This window comes from Camelus ferus, chromosome 2 (assembly GCF_009834535.1).
Source record: "Camelus ferus isolate YT-003-E chromosome 2, BCGSAC_Cfer_1.0, whole genome shotgun sequence".
NCBI lineage: Eukaryota > Metazoa > Chordata > Mammalia > Artiodactyla > Camelidae > Camelus > Camelus ferus.
The window spans coordinates 18,925,731-18,941,668 of NC_045697.1; the positions used below are offsets into that span (position 1 = coordinate 18,925,731).

At 34.5% G+C, this 15,938-nt stretch overlaps 1 protein-coding gene across 7 annotated transcripts in view; it reads left to right on the forward strand.

The window, feature by feature from the left end:
- TBC1D19 (TBC1 domain family member 19) overlaps nt 1–15,938 on the forward strand; it is a 138,044-nt gene that overhangs the window by 24,119 nt on the left and 97,987 nt on the right. For 4 of the 7 annotated variants that reach the window (XM_032495330.1, XM_032495325.1, XM_032495314.1 and 1 more), the window contains exons 3-5: nt 2,005–2,077; nt 3,061–3,106; nt 8,940–9,015. In XM_032495330.1, the coding sequence (XP_032351221.1) occupies nt 2,005–2,077; nt 3,061–3,106; nt 8,940–9,015 (195 nt within the window). Of the gene's footprint in view, nt 1–2,004; nt 2,078–3,060; nt 3,107–8,939; nt 9,016–12,538; nt 12,661–15,938 lie in introns of all 7 variants that reach the window. The other 3 variants (XM_032495338.1, XM_032495342.1, XM_032495346.1) reach the window with 3 other exon arrangements.

The window sequence follows — 15,938 nt, forward strand, 5'->3', positions numbered from 1 at the left end:
CCTCACAGTCCCTGGCAACTGCCATTCTACTTTCTGTCTCTACGAATATGACTGTTCTATGTACCTCATATAAGTGAAATCATACAGTATTTGTCTTTTTGTGACTGGCTTATTTCACTTAGCATAACGTCCTCAAGGTTTATCCATGTTATAGATGTGTCAGAATTTTCTTCCCTTTTTAAAGGCTGAATAGTATTCCATTATAGGTACATACTGCATTTTCTTTATCCATTCATTTATCTGTGGATGCTTGGGTTGATTCCACATTTTAACTATTGTGAATAATGCTGCCATGACTATGAGTGTACAAATATCTGTTCAAGTTCCGACTTTCAGTTCTTATGAGTATATATGCAGAATTGGAATTGCTGGATCATATAGTAATTCAAATTTTTCCATTTTTGAGGAACTTCATACAATAAATAAACAATTTATTGATTAGGGGTTACAATATGGTGATATTCTAATTATATCATATCTGTTTTAGTTATTAGCTGGAATACTTTTATAAAGACACATTTCCCTTTATCTATTATTTGGTTACCCAGTGGTACAGTTCCTATAGGAATGGCAGGCTAGATAAATGCCTTTTCATTTATTTACCAAGTTTTCAGGGTAATAAGGTGGTTCCTTGACGTCCTCAATTTTTATTACTCTACCAAAATTTTCTCCTCAGAAAGAGAGAAATGGAGCCCTGGCTGGTCAGTTTCGAGAATTCAAAGATGCTAGGTTGCTCAGGGGTCTTTAGACCTCATCTCTTATATTGGATTAGACAAAACCCCTCCCAGGGTCAGCTACTGTTCTAAAATTAGCTCATCATATGGTCCAGTGAGTACTTCCTGGCTATTTTGGGGTTCTTCTCTTTTCATATCCATCAGACACCCCTCTGCTTTTTTTGTATAAATGTTAATACCGTTGTGGCTGTTGGTTTGTTCCCAGCTGCTTGTGTTTTACACTTGTGGGGAATAGCTTATCAACAAGTTTTGTTGTAAATATTTTCCATGTGATTTTGGTTTTGCTGTCTAGTTGCTTGGTCTGTTTTTATGTGGAGATCAGGTAGATTTAAAAAACCTCACTACCACCAATACCATCTTCCCAGAAAGAGATTGAATCCTAGAAGAGTTAGAGTAGAAATGAGAATAACTGAATTTTCTGACTTGGAAGATTTGGTAGACAGTAATTTCATGGATGAGGATTAAAAATAGAAGGGGATGAGAAAGATGGTGAGTGGAAGATAAGATCAATTTTTGATTTCTTAGATTTGAAATGTTTATGAGAGATCCTAGTAGAAATGCCTTCTTAAGAAATATGCTTCCAGAACTTGATAGAAAGATCTAAGTGATGAAATACCAACACTTTGAAGGTAATTAAAGGCATATTAAGTTGGAGAAATTGTTATTTTTGATAAAAATTAGTGTGAAAAACCAGTGAAATAGAAAGCATGCACTTGAAGATGAAAGAGATACTAATAAGCATTTGTGAACGAGTAGTTTTATGTGTTTTCTGTAAATATGTACAACAAATGCAGGCTTACAGAGCAGCAATCCTAGAGGATGATATTGTTCAAAGATCCAGTTATATGGGTGCAGGAAGGTTTTTAGTCATTAGGTGTAGGTGCCATATATGTTGAATATAATACTAAGAGAATGAATTGATAAAATCTAAGTATTTTTCCTGTTAGAAAAATAGATGTTAAGTATTCATAAAAATAAAAGCCTTAGATGAAGACTTTAACTATTCAAAAGCTTCAAGTTTTAATATTTTAAGTAGACTGCAGTATACTATCACAGATCCTTATTTTAAGAGTCGGTGAAAAAGTCTTCTCTTATGAGCTATTCCAGATGCTCAGGTGGTCTGACCTCAAGGCGGATTTTTAAAACAGTATGCACATTTGGACATTCCTTTTTAAAAATTTCATTAGCATTAAATATCATCCCAAATAACTTACTTTTGACCTCTGTCTTTTGCTTTCTTCTTCTTTTTTCCTCTTCTTTCTAAAATTAGGCCAGTCTTCAGAGACCCGAGATTAAACTTGAATCACTAAAAGAAGATATTAAGGAATTCTTTAAAATATCAGGTTTGTAAGTTGTTTTTTTTCCCCTCTAATTCTTTAAGGCAAAATAAGGAAATAATTTATTTGAGGAAATATTGTATCCCTAGCCTTCTAACTACTCATTCAAAATTGTGAAATGATGGCTGGATAAGTTTCTATTTGGGGAGAATTAGAACTTTCAGACATTTCAATAGAATGCTGCAAAAATTCAGAGCACTGTGAGAATGACTGCTTTACATTAGTCTGTTTTAAATACTGTTTACCTTCATGGTCAAGCTATATCCTGAATGTATTAAGAATCTCCTTAGTTAAGTGACCTGTCTTTTACCATTCATTTGTGGCTTTTTTTCTTCTATACTTTTTTTCTCTCCTCTTTTCTACCTTTCAAAGAAAACAGGAGAAAATCTCCCCCTCCTTTTTTGTTTTTTTTAAATCAACCTGTTTAGCAGCCTTTGCACATGGGAACTGAGATATTAAATGGTTTACTTACCCAGATAAGTTCAACTAGTTAGCAGCCAAACTAACTGATCCGACTGGTGGTGCCTCGTAATAGTCGTCTTCTCTTGTTGAGGAGTTTACTGACTAGTTAATTGTAACGAATTACTTGTGATCTTTGTCAAGTGCCTGGCTGTTTCTTGCCCTGTCCTTGGCACATTCCTCATAGCTCTGGTAGTACAATAGCCAAAGATTTTGATGTTCATTGAATGAGTACCTTAACAGTGGAAGAAGGAAATGTTCCTCCCATCTTAAGAAAAGGGTACCATAGTTTTACTCACAAAATAGTATCATGTTTATGACTTCGCTATTTAGTGTTAGCCAAGGGATATTGGCAAATATATAGGGAATAATTCCTTAATATAACACTTTACACAGCAATTGGCAGTTGATAAAATCCTTTCACAAATGAATATGATGTTAGTTTTTGTGAGATAAGTTTAGTTATAATGTATGTTTATTTAAAACACTAATATGTTTGTATGTTTTATTCCTTTTTTTAAAAAAAATAGGTTGGGAGAAGAAGCTTCAGAATGCTGTATATAGTGAACTGAGTGTGTGAGTTTTTCCTACCTATTTTGAGATCCTCTTATGTTTAGCTGTATTTACTTTGTAAGTAGTGAATGTTGTATTGCTATGTGTGCTCATTGTTATTACTTCTTAGTATTTATATGGCTTTCAAGTACATTAACACTATTAAAAATTACAGTCTTGCCTGAGAATTAATAATAAAGAGGTGGGGATTTTTTACTGCCAAAAAATTTATATATTAACAATTCATTTAACCAGTATGATTAGGGAATGATATTTCTCATAAGCTAATATTTCAGATAATTTAAACTTACCAATGTTCTTTTTATTTTCCTTTTTCTGTCTTTATAAACTGACCATTTTAAACACAACTTTTTTTCCTTGAAAAAATGACGTCCTTATTAAGAACATCAATGTTTTTATTTATCTGGATTTGTCCTGAGAGTCTGTTGAAGTGTGTAGAACTATTTGTCATTACAAAAAATACAGATCCTGAATGTTAGCGTTAGTTTGTTCAGTGTTCCATTATTCATTAACTACTTACTGCTAGCGCCATCCTAGGCACTGGGAATATAGCACAGAACAATAAACACAATTTCTGCCCTCATGGAGTTAATAATCTAATAGAATTCTTATGTCCTTTTTTTTTTTTTCCTGCTATCAGTTAGCTGTGTCTCTAGCATTCTCTAGTTTCTCACACTCCCATTTCTAATTTGCTCTTTCTAATCTACTGATAACTGGGAAACGAGATAACCTTGTTTACCTGAATTGTTTCTGAAACAAAGAGACTCAGATGAATGCCTGTGGATTTGTGCTTAGACACATTTTTAAAATTAGTATTTGCTTCTTTGCTTATTGCCATCTTCCAAGTTGGTTTTTGAACTCTTAAAATCGCAAATAAAGTGTTATCTATTAACTAAAGTTGACTGTGACCATACCTTTGGTTCTAGTCACCAAAGGAAAAGACAGTTATCATAACAAGTAAAGTTTTAAAATTCCACAAATGTAGTAGAGACGCCATGAGTTGATTAAACTAATACGGACACGGTGATTTCTCTCTTCCCTGTTAAAGCTTGTGACTTCAGTGTCTTTGTCTCTGATACCAGCAGAATAAAAGCATCTGTTGTGTATAATTCCGAACATTAGATTCTCATCTGAGGAGATACTAGTGATGATTGCTTTTTTGTGGTATAATGCATTCCCGGAAGCTGTGCTGTGCTACAGGGTGCCTCTTTGCTTGGTGCCAGGGACGGGCATTTCATTCACTGACATGTCTTTGATATCCTACATAATAGACATAAGTAGTTATTTTTTAATAACTTTTAGGGATATTTGAAGGGGTTCAGTAAAAACTACCTTTTTCCTCACTTGGATTCTGAACAAACTGAGTAATAAGATAAAATGTAAAGGCAAATGGGAGATCAAAAGCATACTCTTATTTGTGGTAAAGACTAGGTAGGAGGACATAGCTTAGTTCAAGAGCAGAATAAGCTCTTTAACTGAACTCTAGACTTAAGTAGACTTTACCTTTTAGTTAAGTAGCATTGATGAACATGTTCAGTTTATTCCTTCAAAATTTGAAAGTTGGATAAGGCATTAAACCTCATCTGTGGTGTAATGATTTAAGCCTTGGAGAGAGGCCAAGAATGTTACAGTGAGGAACTCTTCAGATGAAAGGGCACATCCAGAGTGGGGGAAGGTGTGTTTCCTGACATAAATCAGAAGAATAAAGTGGACTTAGCATGTTCTGTTGTGTTTTTCATTGGCAGAAACCGTTAGATGGATAAGTAAAGAAAGCAGAAAGTATAAATATTCATTAAGTTAAATAATTGGAGCTGAAAAAAAATTCTCATTCCTAATAGAAGGACACATGGGTTAAACAGCTCATGCCTGAAAATTGCTCATGTCATTTTACTTATTTTAGTAAACATTCCAAAGATTTTAGTCATATTTTATTTAACAAATATAGCAGAAAATTTTCTGTATTCTGTTGTTACATGAAACTTGTAACTGTAGCCCAGGTTAGCTCTTCCCACTTCAGGTTGCCTACTTTGTTTAATTATTATTGTGTTAATAACCACTTAACATTATGTTAATGATAATTTACATTGACTGAATGCTTATTTTATGTTCAGCTCTGTGCTAAGCACTTTATATGCATTGCTGTATATAATGTAGTTTTCATAACCACCCTGTGAAGTAGAATTTGTTATTATCATCATTTTACAGAAGAGAAAATTGAGTCTTAGGCCACTTAAGTAACTTGCTTAAGATGACATAGCTAGTAAGTAGCAGCGCTAGGGCTTTACCTCTAGCTGTCTGATTCCAAAGCCCATATGTTTTACTACATCTCACATATATTTGTATCTTATTTCTTACCTAGATTAAAAGTCTTCTAAACAAGAATTTTGTCTTAAATTTCTTTCAATATTTCCTGTAGCATCAAATAAATGACATTGAGTCAGCAAGTAGTTATTGTCACCTACCAATGCTAGCACAATAAAGATTTGTTGAATTGAGGAAATACAGCATAATTATTAATCCTAAACTTACTGTAAAGATTTAAGAAAGCCTTTACATTGAAAATGTACCAAGTTCTTTCTGTATCCTAGTCTTTATTTTATTTTGTGTAGAGCAGTTTATAAAGAATTAGAAGACCTATTATTTTCCTTTAAGGAATATGAATTAGAGAAATAGATAAACCTTTTTAAACTTTCTATATATGAATATATTATAAAAACATATACCATAGCCTACTGTTAAGTAGCTATATGCAAGTGTCTGCCATACCTTGGAGGGTATATGTGCTGAGTATAAGAGCTGAAAATGGAAAGATTTTAGATGATGTACCTTATACTAGACCATGAGGTAGGGTAAGTCTTTATAGACATTCATATGTTCCTGGAAGAGTCCTCAAGTAGTAGACCTGGGCACCTCCAGAATGTCTTAATTATAGTTCTTCTTTGCCCTCTTAGTTTTATTTATTTATTTCTGTTTTTTTTTTTTTTTCATTGAAGTACAGTCAGTTACAATGTGTCAATTTCTGGAGTTTGACATTTACAAATGTTAGCCACTATATATAAAAGTAGATTTAAAAAGTTTTTTCTCCTTTCTTAGTTTTAAATGTTACTATGTGCTTGTTATGCGTTATGTACGGAGCTAGGTGCTGAGGCTAATGAACAAGGTAGATAGTCTTTGCTTTTATGGAGCTTCCGTCCTGGTGGGTCACAGAGACTTCAAAGAGATGATTGCAATTCAATACAATAAGTGCTATAATAGGGTAAGTACAAGGAGTACATAGGGCAGTCACTTAACTCACATTGGGGATGTCATGATAACTTACCAGAGGAAATAATATTCAGACTGAGATCACAAAGCTAACCAGAGTTAGTCAGGAGGAGTAAAGAAGAAAAGTGCTTAAGGCACAAGGGAACAACAGAGGTTTAGAGATGTAAAAGAATGTGGTATATTGGAGGAACAAAAGTTGTATGGCTGGATGGTAGAGGGGAAAGGGGCATAGGAAAGGATGATGCTAGATCTGTAGGCAGGGATGCACTTCTTACTCAAGGATTTGTAGGCTGGATCCTAAAAGCATTTGGGTGCCATTTTGGGATTTTAAGCAGAGCAGTGACATGATCACACTTGCATTTTATTCATTTAGCAATGTACTGAGTATCTAATATGTGCCAAGCCTTATGTTAGACACTGGAAGTACAGTCACTGGTGAATAAGGAAGATACTGCTCCTGACTAACAGACAGGCCAGTTGGCAGTTTGAAAATAGTGTGGAAGCAGGGGAGACTGCTTATGAATCTGTCAGATGAATGCAGGCAAGAAATGTTGGTTGCCTAAAACAATGTCACTGGGGTAGAAAAAGATGAGAAGTATTTATGGGGATTTAGGGAGACAGGAAGAGAGAGGAGTCAAGAGTGATATTCAGGTTTCTGCTTTCTTCCTGTCTGCTGATCCTCATCACTTTGTGCACTAAATGTAAAATCCATGAGAACAGAGATTTTAACATGCTTTGTCCACTGCTGTATCTGTATTACCTCGAACACTTAGTAGGTGCTCATTAAATATTTACAAATGAATAAATACCTAAGTTTATTTTGGTTTCAATGTGAATGATTTTAGGGTTGCCACTTCTTGTTACCTGTTTTTGTGGATAAATTTCTTTGAACATTAATTAAATAACTGTTAAGATCATCAGTAAGTGCTCTCTAGTTTCAGTCTTAAATTTCTAAGTTTTATTAAATTTAGAAATAATTACCATTAAAATGGAAAGATTTTAGAGTTATATTTAATTATAAACCACATGTCTCTTTACAAATGATGTATGGAGTGGTATAAAATATGTAGCTTTTCAGCTATCTTGCATATAAGAAGATATACTGAGGTATCCAGAGATTATCATTTTTTTTTTCATTTGTGAGTGGGGAAAGGTGATTTATTTAGGTACATGGAATACAGATTTTCATAGAAAGAACTACTAGCCAGGAATAATCAGTTAGTGAAATTGCCTTATTGATTTGGTAGGATAGGTTGGCTTTTTCTATTCCAGAAATGTTTCTTATGGATCTTTGAATCTTTTATGCTTAGATTCTGGGATAGGTGCAAGAGACTTGGCATATCATTAACCCTCTATGTGCTGATGTCCCCTTTTAGAAGAGGAATTTCTTGAAAATTCAGTGTAGGGTTTTTGATTGTTAAAACATGGTTGCTTTGCTATAGGTACAAGTTCTATGACTAAGTTCAATGGGAGTTATATGTTGTTGTGAAAGAGATTGAAACCTCTAAGTAAATGTTAAATTACTGTATTTTCCTGTTGCTTTCTCTATAATTGTACATCACTCTGTGTCTCAGCCATTACATGCCAACCATCCTGGCTGTCTCTGATTTTTAGGCATTCCGCCTTCCCCACCTCAGAGTCTTGTGCTTTCTTACCTTTCGCTTGGAATATTCTTCCCCCAGATTTTTGAAGAGTTGGCTCCTCTTCACTCATGTCTTGGCTCAAATATGAGCTTTCCTAGACAACTTCCCTGCCTTCCAAATCACTTTTGACTCTATTTTCTGCTCTCATTTTCTCATGGCACTTATTACTTATTGATATTGTTCTATTTATTGATTTGTTTTTGTAAATACTATTTTTCTTCTCAGGAATATTAGGTACATGAGAACAGGAGACACTGTCTTAATCCTACCATATACTTAGTATTAGTACCTAGAATGACTCAAATACTTGTTGAATAAATAAATCTGTTTTCTTATTAAAAACAATACATTTTGAATATAAGATATAATTTTACTTTGAAAACAGGAAGAATTTATAAGATATTAAATGTTTAAATTTTTATTAAATTTATGAATTTATTATATACTAAAATATGGCTATTAGAAAAGGGAGTATTTTTACACTATCATTTCAACTATGTAAAAATATATATAATCCTATGGAAAAGGGAACTGGGAGAAATGAGAAGATTTGACATATTGGTCAGTTAATGGATTTTTTTTAGACTTTAGACTTAAAAAAAATTAGTGATATAATATTGTATACTAAAATGAACCATTGTGATAATTTTCATATGAGCATTTACAGAGGTAAATAATTTAAAAATTACCTCAATTTATGAATGTACTTTAATTTTTAGTAAATCATTAAATTGCTAATTTAAAACTACAGTACTAGTAGGATAAGAATTAAAATTTTATTAGGTTGTTGTACCTTGTGTAGGCACATAAAAGTGCTCATTCTGTTCCATTTATATCATGGACCTCAGAGGTAAGTAATTTCTAACCAAGAGAACTGACTAATTGTCAAGAGTAACGTATGATATTGAGCTCCCTCCTTTTATCCCTAGGTTTCCTTTACCTAGTCATCCTGCTGCGCCTCCCGAACATCTTAAAGAGCCTTTGGTGTATATGAGGAAAGCACAGGTGGGCTATGGTTCATTTTAATTTTCTTCTTCCATACAAAGTTATATACTGCAGGGCAGAAGTTCCTTATTACTATCAGGACTATGTTTATTGTATGAAAGACTGGGTAAAGACCACTGAAGTGATGTGAACAGTATTTGCATACGCTTTCTTTCTACTTTCCATAACCAACGATCACACTTAGTTAACTGTAGTGATCCTGAAAATACTGAGTAGAAGAAAAAAAATCATGTGCCGTACTGGCCTGAAATTTCAAATATGGTAAGAGTATTATACAACCATTTGTTCCTCATGCTCTGTGATCTTAAATGAATGAAATGGGAATGAACTGACTCACTCTTCCCTCAACATTTTGACTTTTGACACCAGTGTTACTGATACTGTATTTGAAATATGTCTGTTTTCACAGCAGGTTGTTAAATGCTAATTGTATTCTGTTCCGAAACTCAAATGAACCTTGTATCTAAAATGGACTGAAAACAACTAAAAGTCACTTTAAAAGAATAAAATAAAATAAAATAATTTAAACAGAAAAACTGTAAAAAGCTGTTCCCTATAAATTCTGTCACATGCCCCTAATTGTTTTCGCTGGCCTTTGCCTGGCATCGCCTGGTCTACCTGCTGTGAAGTAGCACTGTTCATAAGCCTTCCTCCCAGTCCTGGGGACTCTAACTGCCACTGCCGAGGTGTTTAATGGCCATCCTAAGGCCATCATAGTCTCAGAAATTATTATGAACATTTTCAAATATGCCCCCAAAGAACTCCCACACACCCATCACCAAGCTTCAACAATTGTCAGGGTAGTTCTGCTGCTCCTGGGATGTGTTCTGCTGCTTTCAGTTCCCATGTTTCATGATAGTGGATGTTAGGCAGGTTTTTATTTTTCTGCTTTTATTTTCATTTTAAAAAATCTTCAAAATTAGATGGTGAAAGGTGCAATATAAGCAAAACAGATGGAGATATTTGAGGAAATACGTTATCTATTTCTATCTCTAGGTGGTACCTTTAGGGCTAGCCATCAGACATTTATTATCGATCCGTCATAAAGCATAATCATTAAATAATACATGTGTGAAAGAGTTGTTTGGTCTTTTGTTGTAAAGATATAAACTCAAGAAAATAAAACTAAAAATTTGGGTCTAAATATTTTTTGGCAAAGTTTGTAAATTTCTGTTTTAGGGAAAGTATCAGTTTTAGCGTAAGTGTAAGAAACAAAACACAAAAGTTGGTTTCCTTTTAAGACTGAAGAGATACAGAGATAAGTAATAGGTCTATTCTTAAAGTCTACTGCTAATTGCTGTGACTATATAGGACTGGTAAGTATCTGTCTTGTGTAAATATATGTATGGTCCTCTTTCTCTCCAGACTTACCCACTAGATCAAGAGATGGCATTGGCATGTTTCAGCCCATAGGCCAAATCTGCCCTGTACTTGTTTTTGTGTGGCTGGCAAGCTAGGAATATTTTTATATCTTGTGACCCATGAAAATTATATGAATTAATAAAATATATTTTATTGGGAAATAGTCCTGCTCCTTTATTTACATTTTGTCTGTGGCTGCTTTTGCACTACAATGTCAGAGTGAAGTAGTTGCATTAGAGACCTTATGACCTGTAAATCCTAAAATTTTTGTTGTCTGTCTTTTTACAGAAAGTTTGCAAATCCATGCACTAAATGATTCAGTTCTTTAAGAGCTGGGACTGTGATTTTTATTCTCAGCATCTAAGCATGGTACCTAGCCCACATTTGCTGAAATGGAGTTGACTCTTGAACAACATGGGTTTGAACTGCATGAATTCACTTATATACAGATTTTTTTTCAGTGCTAAAAAATATTACAGTACTGCACTGTCTGGGGTTGGTTGAATCTGCAGATGTGGAACTGCAGATACAGGGGCCCAACTCTCAGACTGTAGTTGGATTTGCCGCTGCATCGTGGCAGTGGTTGTCATCCCTAACCCTTGAGATGTTCCAGGGTCAACTGTAAATGATTCTTGAGCCATGGTCACACTAAATACCTTTTCTACCAGTTAGTGTCTGCCTGTCTTCCCATATTTGTTCTCCTCTAATTGTCTAGTTTTCTGCTCCCTGTTCTATCAGGCAGTTCTGTCTTTGCATGAAAGCTACATAGCGTGTATTGAATGACTGCTGTTCCATCATGTTCTCCCTTGCACCTCATGCCTTTTTCCCCATTAGATTTCAATTCTGTCTGCCATTCCAGTCCTCAGCCCAAGGTCACTTCTACCATCCACTTTCTCTCTTCTCCCAAACTGTTGAATACTTAGGAGGAAGATTATATGGTCTTCCCTTACTTTTTATTACCAAGGCCATCACCGCAGTGATCATGGTGATGATCAAGATGAGCAGATGAACCTTTATAATGTATCTCACTGCCTTCTAGCAAACCTCCAGTGACTGCCAGCTTCTTAACAAATGAAGTTCCTTCTCCAAAGCCCACCTCTTAAAAGAGTTTCACTACCTGTCCCCAGCTGCTCCTTCCACTGTATCGGGCTCTGCTGTCTTGTAACTGTCATTTGTGCCCTTCCTTACTTTGTGGTTCTTTCATGGAAAGCCCTTCTGCCTGCTTTGCATTGTGAAGATCTCATCTATTTTGTGTCAGTTCAGATGGCATCTCTTCTCTGAGGCTGTTATTAGCCATGTTGAAAAGGATTTCCCCCTCTTTTGGACTTTTATAGCATGCTATCATTTTATGGCCCTTATCACAAATGACATTCTGTTATCATAATTTCTGTACATATCTTTCTGACTTTTCCTACAAGCCTCTTGAAAGCAGTACCAATTTTAAAATACTTTTGTATACCCATACTTCTAGTGTGCTGACCTTTAATGTAGTGGGAACTTATTAAGCTTATGATGAATTAATAAGTAAAGGCATTTACCATCTTTTCTACCAATTATTATAATATTTATTTTAAAAATATTTACTGAATGCCTACAAGTAGAAGATGCTGCTATGTGCTATGGAGATTCAAAAATAAATTAGATACAAATTCTGCCTTTGGGTAACTTCATGGTTTAATAATTGAAATAAGACTTGGACACATGTAGCTCTAACATAAAGTAGAAAGTGCTGTGTGCTCTGGGGAAGAGGGTTAGGAAGTTTTCTGGGCTTATGAGGCAAAGAGGCCTCTTATACCTCATCAGCCTTTCCCAGAGTGTTTTCTGCTGAATCCTAGCCCTTAGAGATGCTCCATGAAAGGGGGTTCTGTGGACAAATAAGTTTGGGAATAGAGGCACCCTGCCTTCCTCTTGGCGAATCACATTTTATTATATTTAATAGACTTGATTGTTTTTTAATAAGAGTTATATATTTACAGAAAAATTGAGAAGATAGTATAGAGTTCCCATAGATCCTATACTCACTTTCCCCTTTTATTAACATCTTACATTACTGTGGTACATTTGTTACAATTAGTGAGCCAATTTTAATACTTTATTAACTAAAGTTCATACTTTATTCAAATATCCTTAGTTTTAACCTAATGTCCTTTTTCTGTTTTAGGATTCCATCCAGGACACCACGTTACATTTGGTTGTCATGTCTCCTTAGGCTCCTCTTGGCTAAAGTTTCTCAGGCTTTCCTTGTTTTTGATGGCCTTGACAGTTTTGAGAAGTACTGGTCAGGTATTTTGTAGAATATCCCTCTCTTGGAATTTGTCTGATGTTTTTCTCCTGTTTAGACTGGAGTTGTGGGGTTTTTGGAGGAAGATCACAGATATAAAGTGCCATATATATTCATTAAATTATGTCATGATACATATTAGCAACATGCTATGTCACTGTTGATGTTGACCTTGATTGCCTGACTGAGGTAGTGTTTGTAAGGTTTCTCCACTGCAAAGTCACTCTCCCTGCCCCCATGTGTATACTGTACTCTCCAGAAGAGAGTAGTCACAGTTCACACTTATGGAGAAGTTATGCTCCACCTCCTTAAAGAGGGAGTATCTACAGAAAATACTTGGAATTCTTCTGCATAGAAGAGTTGTCTCCTCTCCCCCATGTATTTATTTATTCAATCATTTGTTTCTATTAGTATGGACTGATGAATATTATTTTATACTTTGGGTTTTAATATGATACTCCTTAATTTTGTTGCTTACAATTTATTTTGGCTTGTTAAAGTCTCAGCGAGGTTCTGCAGTAAAGAAACTGTTAATTTTTATTTAATCCAGTTTTGTTCAAATTTATGTGACCTATTTCCGTGTAAAATAGTTTGGGGACTATTTTGCTACACCTTTCACAGAAAACAGCATGAAGAAGCTATACACAGCACGATAAATATAAGCGCTTAAGTTTTCGTGTGAAATAATACCTGTAGGCACATACAGCTCTAATTATGTGCCAGGTACCATTCCAGCGCTTTTAAAGTGCTCACTCATTTAGTATTTATGCCAGCCATGTGAGATGAGTTACTCTTATGGTCTTAGATGGGTCCAACTTCACAGAACTACTAAGTGGAAGACCTGGAATTTGAACCTGGAAAGCCACTCCAGAATCTACACCACCTGATGATATTCAGCCTATTTCTGGATCCAGTCTAGAAATTCTCACGCAAACTCAAGATATGCTGTGTGGTTGAATTTATCCTGTTCTCTGTCAATCCAGGAACCCTAGCAAAAATGAGAATTTTGCTAGTTTTATATTACTTCAGTTCTCATCCCCTTCCTCATCTGCCTTCTGTATTGCCACTCCTTTTCCTAAAATTTCTAAGACTTTTAGGATAGAGCTCCAATTCCTTACTTTTGCTTAAAAGGCTATAAGTGATCTTGCCCCTTTTTACTGTTCAAGTCTCATCTCTTGGCTCCTCACGCTGTCCCTCCCTCTCCTGCTACTCCTCTCCCCACTTCCACACACACACACACACACACACACACTCTCTGTCTCTAACACTCGATCTCCTCAGTTGTTCCCAAGCAGGAGAACCTGTGCTTATGCTGCTGCTCCTACCCCCAAAACCACCTCCCCTCAAAACCCACAAATTTCTGACTAACTTCTGCACATTCTTCAGGTCTTACGTTAGATGATAGTTTCTTTATAAAGGCTCTCTGATCCCCAGATCTCAGATACCCAGATACTTATCTTGTATCTCCAGTCTTCCATCCTGTACTTCCTACCACAAGGCTCGGGTTGTCTGTAAAATCACCTAGATTCTGTAGTCTCTGTAAAGCAGGACCAGTGTCTCTCTTTTCACAGTTGTATCTGCAACATTTGACACAGTGCCTGGCCCATGGTAGATGCTCAATATATATATATATCTATATATAGATATAGAGATATAGATATAGATATAGATATATTTTTAATGATGAATGAATTGAATAAACAAAAAATAGAAAATCTTCTCTTCTAGAAAACATTCATACCTTTATTCCTAGTAATTTCACTTCTTTCTAAAGGAAAGAATCACAGAAATTTACGTTCAATAAAAGTAAAAACTTTAAAAGCGTCTAAGTGAGTAGCAATAGGGCCTGCTTAAATATAACATGGAATCTCTAAAAGACAATGTTATATGGGTACTAGAAATGACATTTTTGAAGAAATATAATGAAACAGGAAATTGCATACAATATAATCTTAAACAGAAAAAGAAACTATAAAACAATATAATTCCACTTTAATTAAATATATATATGCATGTGTGTGTGTGACTACACACATAGATCTCAATTGTGCACACACATGCATAGAAAAAAAATCAAAAGAATAAAATGTTAACGGGTTATTTTTGGCTGATGGAAATTTATGAATGCTTTTTTATTATTTTATTCTTTACATATTATTCTGTTTTTCAAATTATCTTGATAAATGTGTTACTTTTATAATCAAAGAATTATTAAAAACCTTTTTCCAGTAGATAGCTGGGTTATAATTATTTTGCTTTATTCTTTTCAGAGTGAAGAAGGTAATTTTTTAATTTTTTAATTTTATAATTTTGTACTTTTTGTAGGCTAAGTAGTTATTACATAGTTTTTAATGACTTCTTATTTACTTTCATTATTATAAAAAATAGCAAGGTACTAGTTAATACCCATTTAAAGACTTCAATACAATTGCAATTCCTTTGTGACTGTTTTGCTTCTCATGGCTTAGAAGTTACCTTATTTATAAAACTCTTGAAATCCTTTGAGTTAATACCATAGATTCCAATTATTAGGGAAACTGATTTGAAAGCAACAATAATTTCATTTAGAGAGGATATGGGTTTAGGTAAAAGGTAATGTCTTCCTATTTAAACATTTTAAATGTAAAAGGCCATTCATTTTCCTTTTAAATAACATTTTAAAGTGTATTTCATAAGTCTTTTGGGTAGAAATTATTATTTTCTTCTTATTTTGTATTAATGCACTGTCATTTTTCAATAACTTATTTGCTACCTCTACTTTTTTTTGGTGCTAGGTATATTTTGGAATTTTTACTCAAATAATAACATAGGAATAACTATGATTTTTTTGAGCATTTAGTTTTGAGACTTAGGGCTTATTTATTCACTTTCACAAATAGGACCTGAAAAAAATTAAGAATCTATAAAACTGGAGCTAATGTGGACCTTCACATTTATCCAGTCCAACCTCTGGAGTTCATCTCCTTTTGGTCAAAAATTTCTGGAAACAGGGAATTCACATTTTCACTGACATAACCCATTCTTATTAAATCTTTTTACTTGTTGGAAAGTTTCTTTCTTGTGTTAAATGGTTATGTGCTTCTTATAATACTTCCTCGTTGATCTGAGCTTTGTGCCGTGTAGATAGAAGGCAGTCGATACATGCTAGTCACTGAGACAGAGGAATGAGTGAGAAGCCCTTAATTAAGATTAGAGTTCTTGAGGGAACCTAAACAATGACCCAGCTGGAAAGCAGCCAAGTTTCATCTTGGATTTCTGGGGAGGATATAGCTCAAGTGGT